The 20,046-nt window shown below is 45.7% G+C and overlaps 5 protein-coding genes across 10 annotated transcripts; 3 read left to right on the top strand and 2 right to left on the bottom strand.

Moving 5' to 3' along the window:
* Positions 1-196: 196 nt before the first annotated feature.
* On the top strand, positions 197-4,719 carry LOC108138513 (fumarate hydratase, mitochondrial). Of its 2 annotated transcripts, none has more exons than XM_017260758.2 (5): positions 197-350; positions 1,991-2,122; positions 2,950-3,150; positions 3,216-4,020; positions 4,299-4,719. In XM_017260758.2, exons 1-5 carry the CDS (start codon positions 261-263, stop codon positions 4,559-4,561), a joined length of 1,491 nt encoding a protein of 496 aa, XP_017116247.1. In that variant the 5' UTR covers positions 197-260; the 3' UTR covers positions 4,562-4,719. The 2 variants fall into 2 exon arrangements, with proteins under 2 accessions (XP_017116247.1, XP_017116248.1); XM_017260759.2 differs by lacking the exon at positions 197-350 and adding an exon at positions 1,794-1,922.
* LOC108138512 (probable fumarate hydratase, mitochondrial) lies at positions 4,651-7,455 on the top strand. Its single transcript, XM_017260757.2, has 5 exons — positions 4,651-4,766; positions 4,836-5,012; positions 5,079-5,282; positions 6,013-6,817; positions 7,127-7,455. The coding sequence occupies exons 1-5, from the start codon at positions 4,686-4,688 to the stop codon at positions 7,384-7,386; spliced, it is 1,527 nt and encodes a 508-aa protein (XP_017116246.1). The 5' UTR covers positions 4,651-4,685; the 3' UTR covers positions 7,387-7,455.
* Positions 7,456-8,173: 718 nt separating this feature from the next.
* Positions 8,174-11,024, top strand: LOC108138510. 2 transcript variants are annotated; one of them, XM_017260755.2, is made up of 5 exons: positions 8,174-8,513; positions 8,570-8,773; positions 8,836-9,576; positions 9,647-10,648; positions 10,730-11,024. In XM_017260755.2, exons 2-5 carry the CDS (start codon positions 8,609-8,611, stop codon positions 10,928-10,930), a joined length of 2,109 nt encoding a protein of 702 aa, XP_017116244.1. In that variant the 5' UTR covers positions 8,174-8,513; positions 8,570-8,608; the 3' UTR covers positions 10,931-11,024. The 2 variants fall into 2 exon arrangements, with proteins under 2 accessions (XP_017116244.1, XP_017116243.1); XM_017260754.2 differs by having other exon boundaries at positions 8,175-8,513; positions 8,836-9,579.
* Positions 11,025-12,371: 1,347 nt separating this feature from the next.
* On the bottom strand, positions 12,372-13,671 carry LOC108138539 (diphthine methyltransferase). The gene has a single exon (XM_017260809.2). It carries the CDS (start codon positions 13,569-13,571, stop codon positions 12,504-12,506), a length of 1,068 nt encoding a protein of 355 aa, XP_017116298.1. The 5' UTR covers positions 13,572-13,671; the 3' UTR covers positions 12,372-12,503.
* Positions 13,667-19,849, bottom strand: LOC108138538 (AF4/FMR2 family member lilli). Of its 4 annotated transcripts, none has more exons than XR_005977492.1 (3): positions 17,270-19,849; positions 14,067-15,873; positions 13,667-14,000 (listed from the first exon to the last, which is right to left on the bottom strand). XR_005977492.1 is itself a non-coding variant. In XM_017260808.2 (3 exons), the coding sequence occupies exons 1-3, from the start codon at positions 18,923-18,925 to the stop codon at positions 14,218-14,220; spliced, it is 3,054 nt and encodes a 1,017-aa protein (XP_017116297.1). In that variant the 5' UTR covers positions 18,926-19,849; the 3' UTR covers positions 13,667-14,217. The 4 variants fall into 4 exon arrangements, 3 of the variants coding, with proteins under 3 accessions (XP_017116297.1, XP_017116296.1, XP_017116295.1); XM_017260808.2 differs by having other exon boundaries at positions 13,667-15,873; positions 17,270-17,797; positions 18,056-19,849; XM_017260807.2 differs by having other exon boundaries at positions 13,667-15,873; positions 17,270-17,797; positions 17,873-19,849.
* Between the last annotated feature and the right edge of the window lie 197 nt (positions 19,850-20,046).

Below are 20,046 nucleotides of genomic sequence, written 5' to 3' on the forward strand. Positions count from 1 at the left end.
TTGTTTTGTTTTGTTAAAGAAATTATAACATTATAGTAATACATATATTGTTATGCTTGTATTATTATTATTTTTATTTCTTTATTATTTTACATTCTGTCCATAATTTTGTTTCATTAAACTTAAGCAACCATCGATAAGAGTTATCGATAGGCGATAGTGTGCACCCGCGCATCGTTGTTTTTGTTGTGGTGGGCTCGTCCGTGAAAAGTGATCGGCAAACTTATTTATTAATTACTAATTAAGGAATAAGCATTAAGATGGTGCTCCCGTTATTGCAGCGTTCCAGTCTTCGTGGCGTTCAACAAATAACGAAGCCTTGGGCAGCTTCCATTGGAAGCTTGCGTCTGGTAAGGATTTATATAGTTTATATCCATTTCCCTCGGATATGTCAAATATTGTGCCTTATGTAATGCTTCTTTTGCTTATGAACCACCTAACAACTCCAAAAATTGTTATAACAATTTGATATGAACTAAACAAAATGCAGATGAAAAGTGCATTAAATACCGGCGTTTCGTAATCATTACACAATGGAATAGTAGTGGCAGTGACCGCCTTCCAGCCACTGGAATAGCAATTCCAATTTGCACACATCTTCGACCACTTGTGGACATACTCCAATTGGGGGTTTTGTCGGCAACTCCAATTGGAAGCAGCTGCATTGATTTTTTCACTCAAAATTCTCACACATTATTCTCTTTTTTTTTGTTTAAATCGCACTCAAATCACATGATAAAAAAAAAAACAAAACAAACAAACACCGCGAATAAAAACTCGCAAAACGAGTTGTAATTCAAGAAACGGTGTTAATCAGCGATTCTTGTTTTCGGCAATTGTATTTAAAACCGGTTAATTGTGGTGTTTTTATCCATATGCCGACCACTGTTATACACTCTCTGAACTTCTGATTACTCAGATAACAAAATAGTGACATATAGTAGCAGCAAATCGGCATAAATTACACTCATAACTCCTAAGAAAGTGCTACATTTGCAGAATATCACACACTGGAGGTCAAAAGAATAGAGCTAGAACTTTTGCCATATAAATTAATTCATTTTGTCGTCAAATATATTGTTTTTGGATCAGTTATATATATGGTAAAATTGAAATATAGTAATTAACTAATCTTTGTCTTAAGGTGCATCAAAATTGCGATATAAATATATTTTTTGAATTATTCAAAAGTTATAAATGTCTGGAAATTAATGATTAGTATAACTTTGTTCTTTTCAAGTTTTGCGAGCATAGACATTTAAGTATTAAACTATTTGTTATATATAATACTACTTTCACAAAAAATGTAACAAAATATAAATACATAATTAAGTATACATAATTAGAAGTATAATCTTTAACGAAAAAATAAAAAAAAGAAAATTAAACAAATAAATTATTTTAAGTTAGATGGTTATGAGGTTTTCCACTTTTGATTAAACAATATATAAGAAGAATGCATTTCTTTTGATACAAATTCAATATAGAAATTTGTATAACAATTAAAAAAATGATTGCACAAGTTTCTAGCTTAAAATAATGTTGTTTACATCAAAACAATGTGTTTGTAGATTTAACTATTTAGCGTTTTCGTTGCTAAGCATTTGGCCCCAACTGTTTTTTTGTGTGCCAAACCGCTGCTGATTAGCGAAACACCCCATGCTGGGCAGGGTCTTCGGTCCCCTCCAGAATCGCCCTCTTTTACACCTCCACAATTCCATATTTATTTTCGTTGAGAGCGACTCTTTCAAGAATCTGATTGCTGTTCACTCGAACCTGAGTTTCATAGTCGCTCGCTTATCTGTCGCCTCAGTTAACTTTGAGCAGTCGTCGTCGTCGAGTGGTCGTCCTCTGATTTCGGATTTCTGTTTTCTGACCGACTTATCACCCGACTTATCTGCCATCTATCTTCACTCATAATGGTCAGATGGTTGCCCCTTATTTTTTATTATATTCCCCGCTCTTAATCTAGTAATTTAACTCATTGCAGGCCTCCCAGGATTTTCGCGTGGAAAGCGACACCTTTGGCGAACTGAAGGTTCCCGCGGATAAGTATTATGGCGCCCAGACCATGCGATCCCAGATCAATTTCCCCATCGGCGGAGCTACTGAACGAATGCCCGTAAGTATTTCCCATAGTAATCCCCATCGAAAATCACAAAGAGTACAAAGAGATGAATTCAAGCCCTTGCACTGTTCAATTAAAAAGTATTTTGCAAAACATAACGAGAAGTTTTTTGCCACACCAAATGGGTTTTATAATGATTGAAAAACAAATTATTCATCAGAATCTTAAGTTTATTGGTTGCCTTAAGGGGTCTTGAAGAGATTTTACATTGAAGAATACAATTGTCAGTCTTTTTAATGATTAAACATTTTTTTAATACTAAGATAAATAAAAAGAATACAAATAGTTTAATGATTTTACCTAAAAACATTTTTACAGACAGTTTTTTTTCTAAAAAAAAAAACCAATTGGTTTTTGTGTCATGGCTTTAATATTTTAATATTTAGCTAAAAACAAAAGTAAGAACAAAATAATAAATTATAGTTTTCTTGTCTGTTTTTTACAAGGTTTTTAAAAGTTGCAATGTAATATTGTTACAAGGTTAGATAGTACATTTACAAACAAAAGGCACAAAAAAGAAACTTTATGTTGAAATGTCTGGGTTTTTCATATGCTAAATAAAAAATCAAGAAGTTAAATTATTTTAAGATATAGTCAGTCTATTAAGTAAGTAAAAATATGTAATACTCTTCGGTTTTTAGACCTTTAAAGACAACAAAGTACTTTGTAGATAATATATCGATTTGGAACCGTTTTAAATTCCGAGAATGAATATTAAATTATTGAAAAATATTGTTAAGCGTCTGCTTTATGTAAAGTGGAATAAAGTTTTCGACAACACCCTAGATTCCTATTTAATGCATTTTTTGTACGTCTTTTAGAAACCCGTGGTGCAGGCCATGGGCATCCTGAAGAAGGCCGCCGCCGAGGTGAACAAGGAGTTTGGACTGGACAGCAAGGTGAGCGAGGCGATCTCGAAGGCGGCCGACGATGTGATCTCGGGCAAGCTGTACGCCGATCACTTCCCGCTGGTCATCTGGCAGACGGGATCGGGCACCCAGAGCAACATGAATGTGAACGAGGTTGGTCATTTACCCATTTCCATTCCCTTGGCTTGCCTTCATCACTACATTACGCTATTAACCAGGTGATCAGCAATCGTGCCATTGAGCTGCTGGGCGGCAAGTTGGGCTCCAAGACGCCCGTGCATCCCAACGATCATGTGAACAAGTCGCAGAGCTCCAACGACACCTTCCCCACGGCCATTCACATCTCGGTGGCGCTGCAGCTGAACAACAACCTCAAGCCGGCGATCAAGACGCTGCACGATGCGTTGCGGGCCAAGTCGGAGGAGTTCAAGGACATCATCAAGATCGGACGCACCCACACCATGGACGCGGTGCCACTGACGCTGGGCCAGGAGTTCAGCGGCTATGCCCAGCAGTTGGCCTACGCCCAGGAGCGGATCGACGCCTGTCTGCCGCGTGTCTATGAGCTGGCTCTGGGCGGCACTGCCGTGGGCACGGGTCTGAACACCCGCAAGGGATTTGCGGAGAAGTGCGCGGCCAAGATTGCCGAGCTGACCCACCTGCCGTTCGTCACCGCTCCCAATAAGTTCGAGGCTCTGGCTGCCCGCGATGCGATGGTGGAGGTGCATGGTGTGCTCAACACGATCGCCGTCAGTCTGATGAAGATCGCCAACGATATACGTTTCCTGGGCTCGGGACCACGTTGCGGCCTGGGCGAGCTGTCGCTGCCGGAGAACGAACCGGGTAGCTCCATCATGCCCGGCAAGGTGAATCCCACGCAGTGCGAATCGCTGACGATGCTCGCCGCCCAGGTGATGGGCAACCAGGTGGCCGTGACCATCGGCGGTTCCAACGGACACTTCGAGCTGAACGTGTTCAAACCTCTGATTGTGTCCAATGTGCTGCGCTCCATTCGGCTGTTGTGTAAGTTCATGGCAAAGATTAAAGCGGTTCGTAAACGGTGCAGCTGCTGTAGGAACAGCTTTAAAGTGTTTTAAGCTAAATGGCTGCATCGTTTACAACCAGTTTAAATTACTTATTTAACGGTTGCCAAGTAAGGGGAACGATGCAGCAGTTGTGGGAAAAAACTTCTATTCCAAAAAGCAATTATTCAGCTGAAAAACTAATTGGCTGCATCGTTTACAACCAGCTTAAATAACGTATTTATCGAATGTCACGTAACGAAACTCTTTGTTTTCCAGCTGATGGAAGCAGAACTTTCACTGCCAACTGCGTTAATGGAATCCAGGCCAACCGCGAGAACATTGCCAAGATCATGAACGAATCCCTGATGCTGGTGACCGCCCTCAATCCGCACATCGGCTACGACAAGGCGGCCAAGATCGCCAAGACGGCGCACAAGAACGGAACGACCCTCAAGGAGGAGGCCATCAATCTGGGCTACCTCACCGAGCAGCAGTTCAAGGACTGGGTGCGACCGGAGGAGATGCTGGGACCCAAGTAGTAGGCCAACCGTCTGACCTCATTTCATTCATCGCTGCTGTCAACGAAATTCCGTATCGGCTTGTCGGGTTTAAGTTCGTTTGTAATTGAATCGCTCGGAACACACAGATCAATAATAACTGAAAATGCTGAAGCAAGCAAGCAATGGGCTAAAGCTAACCACGCGCAATCTTTGGGTGGCTTGCGGTGGCCTGCGGGCCAAGGATGTAAGTAGCAAAAGGTGAAAGATCAACTGGGAGGGCGGCTTTTCACATATAAAAGGGGCACTTTTCCAGGGCGACCAGGGCAAGGGCAAGGGCAAGGATAAGGCAGACGCCAACGCCAACGCAAAGTTTCGCACGGAGAAGGACACGTTTGGGGAACTAAAGGTTCCAGCAGACAAGCTATTTGGAGCTCAGACTATGCGCTCCAAGTTGAATTTTCCCATCGGTGATAAAGGCGAACGGATGCCGGTAGGGATCTCCTCTGTAGATTTGAAATTCTGCAGACCTTTAAATCATATTGTTCACTGTCTGTAGATGCCCGTGATTCAGGCCATGGGCATACTGAAAAAGGCCTGCGCCGAGGTCAACAAGAACTATGGATTGGATAGCAAGATCTCGGAGGCAGTGTCCTGTGCCTGCGACGATGTCATCTCGGGCAAGTACTACAAACAGGGCCACTTCCCGCTGGTCATCTGGCAAACTGGATCCGGTACCCAGTCCAATATGAATACCAATGAGGTGAGCTTGAGTTCACAGTGCATAAAAAAAAAAAAATGTATAACTGGGGCAATTCTAAAATTCTTTCCTACAGATTTTCGGTTTTTAATTGTACATTTTTATATTGAACGGTTATTGTCCCGAAAAATTAATTAATATCGAATTACAATTAAAATTCGATATTTCGATCCTTTAAATTTGACTATCAAAATACATTAATATAAAAATAGAATTATAAAAATAAATATCGGACTATTCAATTCATCATGTTATATTTAATATTTAAATTATAATTATTATAGTATTTTAATTAAAATTATATTTATAGAATTATAATACAAATACAATGCATATTTAATTACAATTTTGAATATTTTAATAAACGTGGAAAATATTAGACGATAAATAGTATCTTCTTGATTAAAATGCATTTTATTTAAGTTATCATGTGGTATAAATTTAAATTAAATTTTCCGTTATTAAAATAAGTTTCGAAAATATTCAAATGAAAATTTAAATAATTAATATTTTCATTTTCAAAATAACTAAAAACCGCAATAAATGAAAATCAAAGCGAAAAATATTTAAATTGAGTACAGATTATTTGGACTTAGTACGATTTGTTCAACAGTGTAATATTATTAGTATTTTTTGTATAAAAAAATTGAAAATTGCGATGGTCTTTATATCACATTAACAAAGAAACATTATGCTAAAATCATATTATAAGCTTCTTCCACTTTTTTTCCAGGTGATCAGCAATGCGGCCATCAAGATGATGGGTGGCGAACTGGGCAGCAAGAGTCCAGTGCATCCCAACGACCATGTGAACAAGTCGCAGAGCTCCAACGACACCTTCCCAACGGCCATTCACATTTCGGTGGGCATGGAGCTGAACGAGCGACTGATTCCGGCGGTGACACACCTGAGGGATGCATTCAAAGCCAAGTCGGATGAGTTCAAGGACATCATCAAGATCGGCCGCACCCATCTGATGGACGCAGTGCCTCTGACGCTGGGCCAGGAGTTCAGTGGGTACACCCAGCAGCTGACCTACGGTCTGGAGAGGATCAAGTGCTGTCTGCCGCGGGTCTATGAGCTGGCCTTGGGCGGCACTGCCGTGGGCACCGGTCTGAATACCCATAAGGGATTTGCCGAGAAGGTGGCCAAGAGGATTGCCGAGCTCACATGCCTGCCCTTCGTCTCGGCGCCCAATAAATTCGAGGCCCTGGCTGCCCGCGATGCCATGGTGGAGGTGCATGGAGTGCTCAATACAGTTGCCGTGAGTCTGATGAAGATTGCCAATGACATCCGCCTGCTGGGATCGGGTCCACGTTGCGGCATTGGGGAACTCCTGCTGCCGGAGAACGAACCGGGTAGCTCCATCATGCCCGGCAAGGTGAATCCCACGCAGTGCGAGTCGATGACCATGCTGTGTGCCCAGGTGATGGGCAACCAGGTGGCCGTGACCATCGGCGGCTCCAACGGACACTTCCAACTAAATGTATTCAAGCCCCTGATTGTGTCCAATGTGCTGCGATCCATTCGGTTGTTGTGTAGGTTTTTCAGGGGTGCCCTTTTAGGTTGAAAATGTAGTTTAAAGTAGGTTGTATACGATGCAGCGACTGCCCATGCTGCAATCCTGTTCTTTTAAGCAACGTTTACTACATGCTCTAAATAGCACGAGCATATAGGCGAACAGATTATATGCCTTTTGCTGTATCGTTTACAACCAGTTTAATGCTTTAAGCCGCATGACATATGCTTTACCAGGTACACAAGCTGTTAGGCTGCTGCTGCATCGTTTACAGTCAGCTTTAAGTATTTTCTCCTCCAATTTCATGTCAAGAAACCTCTTTTTTCAGCCGATGGCAGCATGACCTTCAGCAAAAACTGCGTGGAGGGACTTCAGGCTAACAAGGACATGATCGACAAGATTATGAATGAGTCCCTGATGCTGGTAACCGCCTTGAATCCGCACATCGGCTATGACAAGTCCGCCCAGATCGCAAAGACGGCCCACAAGAACAAGACCACTTTGAAGGAGGAGGCCCTGAAAACCGGCATCACCGAAGAACAGTTTAAGGAGTGGGTCAATCCCAAGGAGATGCTGGGACCCAAGTGATCCATCCTCCTCTTAGTTATTATCAATGTTGCCAGTTGAATGTAATAAAATTATTCAAGTTTATCAAAAGTTACCTTATTAAGCATTTACCCTATTTTTTTGATAAGTTTAAAGTGGTTTTTAAGCTGTACGTTTGTACATTTGTAAGCTTACTGTTCGTTTTATTGTATTAATGTTGAATTTTTTGAACTGATAGTTTTGTAAGGAATATGTTTTTTATAATTGTCACTCAAATATACAAATAGGACATAAGTATAGATAGGATGTTATTTGTTATAATTTCTCTCTTCTCTGAATAAATGCAAATTCGATATATATTCTAATTTTATTGTCCCTAAACCTTGGGTTTAGTTTCTTTTTAATCTCGAGATCTGATTTAAAAGATAATATTTGTAATGGAATTTATTACGGTTTCCTATATCAACCATTTATTTAAATTTAAAAATTTAAAATAGGTGGCAATGGTTTATGTACATACTAAAAGCCCGCCGGGTTTGAGCGACCACTAAGTCGTTATCGATTTTTGAGCTTTTATAACGGTCACACTGGCGCCTTGCTGTTTTTTACTTTTTCTTTGTTTTTATCGTGAATTTTTAGCTAATTAACTACTTTTCAAAAGCATAATATAAACATATTGCCCAGATAAACAAGGGTTAATTACTCTTAGTGCGTTTGCTTGTCAAAAAAAAAAACACTGAAAGCTAAAAACGATTATCTAACGACAAAATCGAAACGAAACGAGCGTAGAAGTAGGCGCAGATAATAAGAACAACCAGCCAGGCAAGTGGTTCCCGAAAATTATCCGTTTCGTGCAGTTGAAAATAAGGAAAAATCGGTTTAGCCCACACAGGAATCGAACAAAGGATATATATTCCGAGCAGCAGCCCTTTCGATCCACGGTTTTTGCCTTGTTAACAGCCAACACCCCTCCCTCCACCCCAGCAACACCTACACACTTCTCAAAAGCCAAAGAACAACAAAATAAATTTACGACGCAAAACCCAAACAATCGACACCAACGCACCAGCTGTTTGGCTGTCGATCGGTGTTATCGATTGCCCGTATGACCAACCGTGAATGCGAAGAAGAAGCAGCAGCAAGACTTGAGCACCACAAAACTTGAAAAGGTATTAAGTTTAAAGTTTATGTATTGCGTAGAGGAGTGGTCAAATGTGAATTCTAGTTACAGGCACTTAAAGCCGGGGTCTAGTCGGGCCGAAAAATGTCTGTGAGACTGCTGACCGTGCGACTGATCAAACATGGTCGCTACATTTTGCGCAGCTATTGTAAACGTGATATACACGCCAACATTTTGGACCAAAATCAATTGAAAACAAGAAGCAAGCGAGGCTTTCCCCTACCCTCCACCGCCGCCCATGTGTTGCGGGTGAGTATCGAACATATTCCCGCCTAGAAAGTGCATATAACATTCACCTTAATCCCCGCCAGACAACGCCCCAGCAGGCGGCCAAATCGGTGGTCAATGTAGTGCCCCGCACTTCCACTCCCTCAACGGGATCGCCACTAAATGGCAGCAGCAGCCCATCCTCCAGTGGACTCTTTCGCGTGGGCCAACATGCCCGCAAGCTCTTCATTGACAACATCCTCAGCCGGGTGACCACCACCTACTCCGAGGATCTGCGCCAGCGGGCCACCCGCAAACTCTTCTTCGGCGACTCGGCTCCCTTCTTTGCCTTGATCGGTGTGAGCCTGGCCTCCGGATCGGGTGTCCTCAGCAAGGAGGATGAACTGGAGGGCGTGTGTTGGGAAATTCGGGAGGCGGCTGGCCGGCTGCAGCGAGCCTGGAACCAGGACGAGATCTCCGAGACGCTGGACAGCAAGTTCAGCATTGATGACTTGGAAATAGGGCCGCCCATTGCCAAAGGTTGTGCAGCTGTAGTCTATGCAGCGGGCTTTAAGAAGGACCTTAATGGTGGTGCCACAGAGGAGTCATTGTCCATGGGTGCAGAAGTGCCAACACCAGCAGCAATTCCAGCCTTTGCTCCAAATAGCTGGAGTGCCCACGAGATGATGTCGCCGCTGCAGAACATGTCGCGTTTTGTCCACAACTTTGGCGGCTCTGTGGATAATATCTTTCAATACAGCCAGCCCTCGGCGGCCAGTGACTTTGTGGGCGCCCAGGAGCGGGAGCAGGAGCAGCAGCCGGAGCCAAGGAGCAGTGCCTTAAACGTGGTAAATTGCCAGCCAAATGACCTCTCACTTTACTTCTTTTTAATGGTTAAATCCTTCCAATCTTTAGAACACCCCTGCGAATTCAAAGATCGACAGCTATCCGCTGGCCCTCAAAATGATGTTCAACTACGACATCCAGAGCAACGCCTTGTCCATTCTGCGTGCCATGTATAAGGAGACGGTGCCCGCGCGACAGCGTGGCATGAACGAGGCCTCCGACGAGTGGGAACGCCTGCTGCAGAACCAAACGGTCCAACTGCCGCCGCATCCCAATATTGTCTGCATGTTTGGCTTCTTTTGCGACGAGGTGCGCAACTTTCCCGATGGCCATCTACTTTATCCGGTGGCCCAGCCGCAGAGGATCAATCCGCAGGGCTATGGCCGCAATATGTCGCTGTATCTGCTGATGAAACGCTATGATCACAGCCTGCGGGGACTGCTGGACAACCAGGAGCTGAGCACACGCACCCGTATCCTGCTGCTGGCCCAAATGCTCGAGGCTGTCAACCATTTGAGCCGTCACGGCGTGGCCCATCGTGATCTCAAGTCGGACAATGTACTGATCGAGCTGCAGGACGATACCTCGCCGGTGCTGGTGCTCTCGGATTTCGGGTGCTGCCTGGCGGACAAGGTGCACGGCCTGCGGCTGCCGTATGTCTCGCACGACGTGGACAAGGGCGGCAATGCGGCACTGATGGCGCCAGAGATCTTCAACACAATGCCCGGACCGTTCGCGGTGCTTAACTATGGAAAAGCGGACCTTTGGGCCTGCGGTGCATTGGCCTACGAGATCTTTGGCAGCCACAATCCATTCTATTCGAGCAGCGGTGGGCTGGCACGCGAACGTGGAGAGCTGACGCTTTCGCTGAGGAACAGCGACTACCGGCAGGAGCAGCTGCCACCGATGAGCGATGCCTGCCCGCCGCTGCTGCAACAGCTGGTGTACAACATCCTCAATCCCAACCCGTCCAAGCGGGTCAGTCCGGATATTGCGGCGAATGTGGTGCAGCTGTTCCTCTGGGCCCCCTCCAATTGGCTGAAGGCGGGCGGCATGCCCAACAGTTCCGAGGTGGGTGTTTGTTTTCGATTGTTTGTTTAAGGACTCAACACTCACTATATGGCATGCCTTGTTCGCATTATTCGCACACAGATCCTCCAGTGGCTGCTCTCGCTGACCACCAAGATAATGTGCGAGGGTCGCCCCTCGGCACTGGGTGCCGGATTGATGCCAGTGGCGGCCAGCGGAAGGCGCGCCTATGTGGAGTACCTGCTCATCTGTAGCTTTTTGGCACGCGCCCGCCTGCGTCGCATTCGTGGAGCACTCAACTGGATCCAGAATGTGGTGGCGTAGGATCTACGTCTACTTGTTACTTTGAGAAAATCAAATGGAAAAGCGTGTGATACCTATATTTTACATATGTATTTATAAAACAAATCAAAATTAATCGCTTGGCTCTCCGCACATTCGTTATCTATTTGTCCTGGAATCGCTGCAGTTCCTGGCTGAGCTGCTGCTCCTCGGTTTGTGCCGTTTCCAAATCGTCGATCAGCTCCAGCATGCACGCGTTGATGGTCTGAGCTGCCAGCCGTGCAGCCTCGGGGTCGTCCTTAAAGTCCACCATCAGGGTCTGGGCAAGATCGTGCATCGCCTCAATGCTCTTTCGCGCCTGATCCAGAACTGCTCCGTCCATCTTGTCGGTGGAATTCGGTTGGGGATGCTGCAGGGATTGAAAGTGGGGGTATATTGGAGTGCTATGTGTCAATAGTGGCCAAACTACCATGACAAAGTGACGGAAATTCTTCAAATTACTATTTATTTGCAAATTCGAATGTTTCCTCAAGGGATGGCAAAACGAAATGCCATATCAGCGATATCTGCTTATCGCCCAGGGCTGCTGAACCGGCGGCCAGCCAGGGATGGATGCTTCGTTTTTTTTAAATAAGTTTAGAAATTTAATTAATTACAGTGTTGATAAATTTTCTGCTTGGTTTATTGTTTTATTTTATTATTTAATTTATTACAAATAGTGTTACATAGTTACATAGTGGCCAAACTACCATGACAAAGTGACGGAAATTCTTCAAATTACTTTTAATTTGCAAATTCGAATGTTTCCTCAAGGGATGGCAAAACGAAATGCCATATCAGCGATATCTGCTTATCGCCCAGGGCTGCTGAACCGGCGGCCAGCCAGGGATGGATGCTTTGTTTTTTTTAAATAAGTTTAGAAATTTAATTAATTACAGTGTTGATAAATTTTCTGCTTGGTTTATTGTTTTATTTTATTATTTAATTTATTACAAAACAAAAAACATTTATGTACAGAAAATCTCAATGTATTTATTAATCTTCACGCGACCACACAGCCTTAAATTAATTAATTATGGCTTTTAAGAGTTAAAATCAAAACATTAAAAATCTTTAAAATATCTTTACGCGAAAGAGAAACTCTATCTTTGCTCCTTATTTGATTTATTGGTGGTCCCAGATTTACTCGTTTACAGGACATATATTTTATACTACATTAAAAAAGAAATCCTGCCGAACCTTAATATAATTAAATTGATTTGGGTTATATATATTTTTGTAGCATTTAAACAACTCATTACAAAATAAAACTTTTAAAAACTAATACATAACTGTAATTATTAAATATTAATTCATTCTGTGCTCATAACTTGTTATTTGTAATTTTAGATCCTTATCCAAGTGTTTTCTAGCATTATTAAAATGGAGGAAATAATATTCCTTTACTTTTTATTCTCCTACAGGATATATATTTCAAATAACATTTAAAGGGAAATGCTGCCGACACTTTATTGATTTGGTTTATATTTCTTGTTTATTCAAACAATTTATTCACAAAAAAAAAAAACATTTGTAAAAAATTACATCTAGAATGTAATGTAAAGGACATCTTAATTTATTGGCTTATCTCCACACGACTGAGGCACAACTTATGATCGTAAAAGGAGCAGGTGGCCATGGTCAAGGCGCCATCGTCCTTGCCACAACTGGGAGACCAATCGGCGCCATAGCAGATGCTCTTGTGCTCCTCATAGGCTCCCAGGAGACTCAAGCCCGGATCATCGGCACCCAGTTGCACCAGGCTAAAATTGGTGTACATGCAGGCGGCCAGGATGAGATTGGGGTGAACAGGATGCGGTTTGAGCCGCCAGATGCCTCCGCCCAAGTCCAGTTCCGCCAGAGTTCGCTTCATGGCTCGGGTGTCGAACAGCCGCAGCTGCTCATCGTAGCTGCCCGTAAGCAGATGGTTTTCATGCCTCGGATGACTTAGCAGACAGGTGACTCCGGCCATGTGGGCCCGGTTGGTCCACACTTGCTGCTCCGTGCGCAAATCGTGGGCCATCAGGAGCATATCGTCGCCACCGCTGTACAGGAGATGCGGTGACCAGCGATCAAAGGCACAGGTCCAGGCCTCGAAACCGTGAGCAGACCAGGAACGCTCTCGGATCACCTCACCCTGCGGCGAGTAGTGCAGCAGATGCAGGCCTCCATTGGAATCCGAGATGGCTAATTGGACCTGCTCCTCCTGCCGCCGCCAATCCAGGGCCAGAGCCAAAGGCGGTGCCTCCTGGGGCTCCGTCTCCAAACTGAAACACGTGCGTTGCTGCAGTTTCTTGTCATCCCTTTGAAACTCATAGACCTCCAGCTGGCCCAATGAGTTGACTGTGGTAAGGTGGGGATTGCTATCATCGCTCCAAGCTGGCAGCCACTTCATGTCCAGTATGGCCGCCGTTTCGATGCACTGCAGCCGCTCCAGTGCTGAATTTGTGGCCTCGTATTGGTACAAATAAACGCGACCTTTGCGTGGACGTTTGGGAGCAGCTTCCTCGGTGGATTCCGTCTCATCCTGGACCAACTGATAGGTGCCGCAGGCAAAGTAGCCCACATCCGGATCATTCTCCGGCAGCCATTCAACGGAATCCGCCGAATATTCCGTATCCTCGCTGTGGAGCGTTGTGAACATGTTTACAACTCGGCTGAGGCGCGCTCATCGATAGGCGATAGTCGATAACATGTACCAGGGCTGCGATAACCTCTCCCCACATTCTCTATCGACCGTTCCATTTCGATCTTATTAGATTTATTTGTTATTTTCACTTTTTTTTTCTAATTTAAAAAATTAATAGTTAATACATATAACTACTTAGTGCTCTCGTTACGCGCTACATATTCTGGATTAGGTTTAGTTGATCTTGTCCCACGCTCGTAGTCTTTAGCTGCATATTTCCTCATTTTCCAGTGGTTTTCGGGGCGTCACAGTGTAATTTTTGTTTGCTCATTTGGGGTTTCGTGGCTGCCAGGCATCCGCTAATGTTATTGCACTTAATCCTTGATCTCCGCTTGCTCTCATTAACTCACTTTTTACAATATCGCTCTCGGTCAAATACATCGACTGACATTTAAAAAAAAAAAACATATTTAAAAAAAACTCTTATTGATAACTATAGACAATCCCTACTACTCTCTTCGCAGATCTCTCATCCTTTTGTGCGTCCAACGCCTGATGCTCTTGGTTTTAATGGTTGTTTTAATGGCGGGATAGCGTGGGCCTGGCTAACCACACATCCCCTCTAGCGATTGGTGTTGCGACTGTGACGCCTCCGCGATCCTCATTTGGTCTTCATCACGATGATTGGCTCGAGTATCTTTAGCATGTCATTGTTCTCGGGTGCTCCGCTTCCATTGCCGCCGCCCGAACCCGGAGCTCCTCCGCCGCCCGCTGCACTACCGTAATCCTTGACCACCTGCAATTTGCTGAAGCCGGGATGTGATTGCTGCTGCTGCTGCTGTTGCTGCTGCGGCTGGTGGAGCTGCTGCTGTTGGTGCTGACTGATGGTGACCAGGCGGTGCTGTTGGTTCAACACAATCGCCTCGTGATGCGAATGCTGTACCAGCTGTTGCTGCTGCTGCTGCTGTTGCAGGCTGCCGGCAATCTGTTGCAGTTCGTGCTGCTGCAGCTGCAACGGCGGCAGTTGTTCGTGATCATTGGAGCCATCGCCGATGCCACCGCCACCGCCGCCACCGCCGCCGCCTCCGTCCAATGGCGAGTCCTCCTCGTCGGCCTTGACCACGGTCACAAAGCCGCCATCGCTGCCCGTGCCGGTGACCGAAACCGCTTCACTCTCGTACAGCTGCTGCTCGGCGCTGGTGTCCTCGTCCTCATCGTCGTCCTCCTCCTCGGTTTTGGTGCGAAACTCGGTGCTGGTGGCACTGCTGCTGCGCGGCGTATGGCTGCGCATGCGTCGCATTCGCGCATACTCCGCCTGCTTGGACAGCCGCTCCTTGCGCTCGTCCGTGTTCTCGGTGGCCCGGATTTGGGCCCGCTTCAGACGCGCCCGTTCGCTCAGCTTCTGGAGGCGCGTGGCCCGCTGCTCGGGCGTCTCGTTGGCCCGCACCGCCCGCTGATGGGCGGCCATCTTGTCCAGCCGCAGCCGCTTCTCCTCCTCCGTTTCGTATTTGTTCGCACCGCTGCGACGCGGCGTTGTCGCCACCGGCGTTCGACTATCACCATCGGCCGTGGAATGTACATGAATCTGGCTGAGCTGCTGGTGATGCTGCTGCGATGCCTGCGACAGTGGACGGCCGCGTCGCGGTGTACTGCTGGCCAGCTGCGGTGCGGCCAGCATCTGATTGAGCTCCTGTTCCAGCAGACTGTTGACCTTCAGCTGCTCCTCGCTGGACAGCAGATTCTTTCGCGGCCTGCCCCGCCCCACAGGGGTGGTCACAATGTGTGGCTGCGCTGCTGACTGTTGCTGTTGCTGCTGCTGCTGCTGTTGCTGCTGCTGCTGCTGTCCCAATCCGGTAACCGTGAGCGTGGGATTTGTGGCCAGGATGTTGTACTGGCCGCCGCCGGTGGGACTATTGCCGCCACTTGCGTTAGCAAAGTGAACCGGTGTGAATGGAGGCGGCACCGGATTGGGTCCGATGCCGATCTGGAAGCCATTGTGGTACATCGGATAGTAGGCGGTGGTGGTGGTGGTGGTGCCACCCGCACCCGTTGTCGTCCCCGCCGTCACCACGCCCACCTGGCCCACATTGGTGGCGCCGCTGCCGCTGCCGCCGCCGCCGCCGCTGCTCGTGGTGCTGGGAAAGGTGGCCAGGTAGGGGAATTGGTTGTACAGCTGCTGGGCCTGACCCGGCGTCGCCTTGAGCAGCTTCTGCTCGCCGCTGGCGGTCGTCACGATCACCTTGGTCTCGTTGTGGCCCAGGCTAACAGACCCGCTGTTATCGTTGCCGCCCGCCGATCCCGGAGCATCGCTGTCCGACTGCAAAAGGGGGAGAGGAGTGGAAAGCCAACGGGTGGGTGAGTTGCTTTGGTTTCGTTTGGTTTCGTTGGGTTTGGTTTAGTTTGGTTTGGTTATGGATGCATTTCTTTAAATGAAGAAATGAAGGAATTTTTTTATTTTTTGTTTTGTTTGATTTTCAGATACGGATTGATATGCTCATAATTTGACTTTGTTTTTCAAAATTTAAACGGTTGGTATACGATCGTATTAAAATAGCATTTTAAATTACAATTCGTAATTCATAAATCAATTATTATTGGACATTTAAGTCCTTTAATTTTCAATTTGGTATTAATTGAATATGAATATAAATTGTTTTTTTGGTATTGCCATTGCTAATATATTTTTTTTTTCAAAATTTTAACGTTTGTTTTAAGGAGCATTTTAATTAAAAATTCATCATTATTCGATTATTTTAATAAATATTTAAGAACAAGTTAATTTTAGTTTTGCAAGCAAAAGACTGGCTAATTTAGATTTGTCTTTTGAAGACCAATCAAAAGTTAGAAAAAAGATTACTAAACCTTAATTTCAATCATATAAAACAAAGTTGGATCAAAACTATTTTAAAACACCAGAGAAATAAGTCAACAGAAGATTCTAAATTCATTTCTGTGCTGCATAATGAGTTTAAAGATCAGTTTTCGAAAAGAAACGAGTGCGATAGAGTAAAAGAGATAGAACTACGACACACCCACACACACACACACACAAACACACAGGCACAAGATTATTATTAATTATTGCGAATTAAAACTACTTATATTAATATGTTTTCTTCGCTTTTATCATTTACATTGCTACATTTTTCTACACTCTAAATGTTTCATTTATACCACGTTCCAAAATACCAAAAAATAAAACAAGCAGGCAACAACGATAAAATTAAACAAAACTGGGGCTTCCCAGTTAGGAAACAAACAAATAAATGTCCATCAGCAGTTTTTTCTTCCCATTTCCATTGAAAATTCTATATTTTCAAGTGCTACTTATTCGGTTTTTTGTTTTTTTTTTTTTTTTAAGGCAGTTGACTCTTCCAACTGCAAGATAAATAATTCAATATTAAAAGTTTTAAAATACTTGCAAAAGTGCTAAAAACTTTTATCTGATTTCAAATTTTAATTTTACATTTTTTTTAATAGCTTAAAAGGAAAATTAGCAAAATTTGCAATTAATCGAATCAACTGATATGCATTCTACCACAGAAGAAGTAGCTAATAAAGTATTTTCTCTTCATGTTTTCTGAATATAATTAATTCAAAAATATATTGGTTGGATAACCTTGCCTGCGTTGGGGTGTGTGTGTGTGTGTGTGTGTTTTGGGCTGCTAACCGCCCCCTTTACCCATTCCTTGTGATGGCTGTTGCATACGCACCTGAAGTTCCTGCTTCTTGGCGGCATATTTGTGCGGGTGCGGGTAAAGCTCTAGTTGACCACCGGCGATGCTGAAGTGGGGCACATGTGCTTGGAGCAACTTGGTGGTGGTGCCCTTGCCACCGTCATCGCCGTAGATCTGCTGCACAAAGATGCTGCCCGGTTCGGTGCCCTCGAGCAGGGCAGCCGTGACCTGTTGCTGCTGCTGCCCGGTGATGGTGTATCGCTGGTGTTGCTGCTGCTGCTGCTGCTGCAGCTGCTGCTGGGTAATCTGCTGCTGCTGCTGCTGTGTTGTCTGTGGCTCCTGCTTCAGCTGCATGGGTGCACGCAGCGAGCCGGGAGCCAGAAACATGCCCTGTCCCATGTACTCCACTCCAGTTAAGGCCTGATGCTGCTGATAGGCGGCTGCTGTCACTAGATGATGCTGCTGCTGCTGCTGCTGCTGCTGGTCCTCCGTGGGCTGTGGGGTTTGTGTGCCTCCTGCCTCATCCGTTGCTGTTGTCGTCGTCGTCGTCGCTGTGGTGGCCGCCTGGTTTAGATTGATAGTGTGTTCGTTAGTACAATTGGCTGCCGCCGCTGCTGCGGCTGCTGCAACAGCGAGCACCTGCTGCTGCTGCTGTTGTTGCTGCTGCTGCTGCTGTTGTTGCTGCTGTTGCTGCTGTTGTTGTTGCTGGTGGTGGTGCTGCTGGTCCGTTGACGACGAGGAGGATGTCGGCGTTGAGACGACCACCGACGACGAACCACCGTGCACCACAACATGCTTCAATATCTTCTTCTTTTCTCTGACCTTTTTGGCATAGTCGTTCAGCTTTCTCAGTCTTTCCTTGCGCTCCTCCGGTGACTCATTGGCGATCCTCTGACGCGCCCTGGCCGCCATCTCGGCCAGACGTAGCTTCCGCTGATCGTTCGTCTCGCTGGCCCGATACATGCGCATCCTTTCGGCCAATTTGGCCAGACGCTTGGCCCTCTGATCCGGCGACTCCATGGCCCGGCGCAGCCGTTGCCTGGCCGCGTTCCTCACCAGCCGCATGGCCCTCTCTATGTCGGATTCGTTCTGGCGCCTCTGGCGATTCGCCTCGGCATTCCGGAGCAATCGCTTCCGATACTCGTCCTCGCTCTCCCGCTGGCGGCGCTCCCGCATCCTTTCAGCATTTCTGGCCAGACGACGCTGGCGTGCCTCGGGACTCTCGTTCCACCTCTGCTGGTGGCCAGTGGCGGAGGCACCTGTGATGGAGGCGGAACTGGCACTGCTCGTGGGTCCCAAGGGAGTGGGTGGCTGTTGCTGCTGTTGCGTCTGCTGCTGCTGCTGCAACTGTTGCTGTTTTAGTGGGGTGTGGGCATAAAGCTGAAGGTGCTGTTGCTGGAACTGCAGTTGATCCTGTTGCTGCTGGTGAAGATGTTGCTGCTGCTGCTGCTGCTGGAACTGCTGTTGTTGCTGCTGCTGCTGTTGATGCTGCTGCTGCTGTTGATGCTGCTGCTGCTGGTGTTGCTGCTGCTGCAATTGCAACTGGTGATGCGAGGACAAAGGTACCAACAAAGCTGAGGGGTGCTCGATGAGCAGGCGGGTATTGGAGCCATTGATGGCCAGCACATGGGTGGCGTACTGCTGCTGATCAAGTGAGGGCTCTATTTTTATCCCATTGGGATCTGGTTCCATTCTTGGTCAAAAAGCCGGGGGGCGAACAACAATCGAAATTGTCGTGTCTATCGGGCTTGGGAAGTGTGAGGATCAATTAGTTATCGAAAGGATGAGCGCAGCAGTCCTTTCGATAGACTCGATAACATCTAGGGGCCGCGCGCTCGCTCGCTCTCTCTCTCTCTCTCACTCTCCTTGGCGTTTCCTCTTTGCGTTTGTTTTGCTTTTTCCCCAATAGTTATATAAAGAATATGTGTGTGCTGGCGCCGTCACTCTCGCTCTCCCCCTCTCTCTCGTTCTGCGGCGATCGCTTCGCTAACTGCTATTGTAGTCATCTATCATTATTTTTCTTTTTTTCTTTGCGTTGTTCTTACTTCTTTTGGGGTTTCTTTTGCGATTTCGTTAGGTTTTTAAAAAGCGTGCTTCTTCATTTGAGTTAGTGACAATTGGCGCCGCCGCCGCGCTGCTACTGCGCTGCCAATCGATTTTTCACATGATTATACACACACACCCATGCAGCACGTAGCTCACATACACGCACACTCACACAACGTATGTACGTGTGTGCGAGTTTTTTTCCGCTCCTTATTTTGCTTTTCGCACAAGTCTTAACCCTCTATTTTTTGGGGCCATTTAAGCATTGTGCAGTTGGCTGCTCTTGTGATGCTAATTAGTGGGCCAAAACACCATAACCACTTCAGTTTGATCGCCGTTTTAACGTATTGTCGGCATCGCCTCAATCGGCCAGTTTAATTTTTGCATTGTTTTGATTTTGGGGCAGAAACTTCGCGAAATATCAAGTCTTAAACACTCGCTGGTTAATCGGCGTGTTTGCTTCACACTCCATTCGCAAACGAGAACGGAGAACGCAAAAAACGGCGCTAAAATCCGGCAAAAAATAAAATAACGCGCAACAAACACACATTAAAAAATAACCACAAGACGTACGTACATGTGTGTATGTATATGTTAGAGCTGGAACAAGAACATAGTTTATTGAATACTATCGATATATCGAATGCATTTAGTGCCGCAAAGATATCGACTGTTGAAATTATCGACTATTTTTGAAAATGTTGGTTGCAAAAGTGGCAGAAAGTTATAAACTTACCAAAATAAATACTTTTTCCAATTCAAAACAT

Source organism: Drosophila elegans, unplaced genomic scaffold, assembly GCF_018152505.1.
Source record: "Drosophila elegans isolate 14027-0461.03 unplaced genomic scaffold, ASM1815250v1 contig_149, whole genome shotgun sequence".
Taxonomy (NCBI): Eukaryota; Metazoa; Arthropoda; class Insecta; order Diptera; family Drosophilidae; genus Drosophila; species Drosophila elegans.

What these genes read in the sequence shown, in the direction of transcription:
- LOC108138513 (XM_017260758.2), top strand. Translation starts at nt 261, where the DNA reads ATGGTGCTCCCGTTATTGCAGCGTTCCAGTCTTCGTGGCGTTCAACAA. An exon ending in CCATTGGAAGCTTGCGTCTG is followed by an intron (nt 351 to 1,990) that starts GTAAGGATTTAT and finishes AACTCATTGCAG; the next exon opens with GCCTCCCAGGATTTTCGCGT. An exon ending in GCGCTCCATTCGGCTGTTGT is followed by an intron (nt 4,021 to 4,298) that starts GTAAGTTCATGG and finishes TTTGTTTTCCAG; the next exon opens with CTGATGGAAGCAGAACTTTC.
- LOC108138539 (XM_017260809.2), bottom strand. Translation starts at nt 13,571, where the DNA reads ATGTTCACAACGCTCCACAGCGAGGATACGGAATATTCGGCGGATTCC.
- LOC108138512 (XM_017260757.2), top strand. Translation starts at nt 4,686, where the DNA reads ATGCTGAAGCAAGCAAGCAATGGGCTAAAGCTAACCACGCGCAATCTT. An exon ending in ATAAAGGCGAACGGATGCCG is followed by an intron (nt 5,013 to 5,078) that starts GTAGGGATCTCC and finishes CACTGTCTGTAG; the next exon opens with ATGCCCGTGATTCAGGCCAT. An exon ending in GCGATCCATTCGGTTGTTGT is followed by an intron (nt 6,818 to 7,126) that starts GTAGGTTTTTCA and finishes CTCTTTTTTCAG; the next exon opens with CCGATGGCAGCATGACCTTC.
- LOC108138510 (XM_017260754.2), top strand. Translation starts at nt 8,609, where the DNA reads ATGTCTGTGAGACTGCTGACCGTGCGACTGATCAAACATGGTCGCTAC. An exon ending in CCGCCGCCCATGTGTTGCGG is followed by an intron (nt 8,774 to 8,835) that starts GTGAGTATCGAA and finishes AATCCCCGCCAG; the next exon opens with ACAACGCCCCAGCAGGCGGC. An exon ending in GCATGCCCAACAGTTCCGAG is followed by an intron (nt 10,649 to 10,729) that starts GTGGGTGTTTGT and finishes ATTCGCACACAG; the next exon opens with ATCCTCCAGTGGCTGCTCTC.
- LOC108138538 (XM_017260806.2), bottom strand. Translation starts at nt 18,925, where the DNA reads ATGGAACCAGATCCCAATGGGATAAAAATAGAGCCCTCACTTGATCAG. An exon ending in CCAAGAAGCAGGAACTTCAG is followed by an intron (nt 15,874 to 17,269) that starts GTGCGTATGCAA and finishes CCCCTTTTGCAG; the next exon opens with TCGGACAGCGATGCTCCGGG.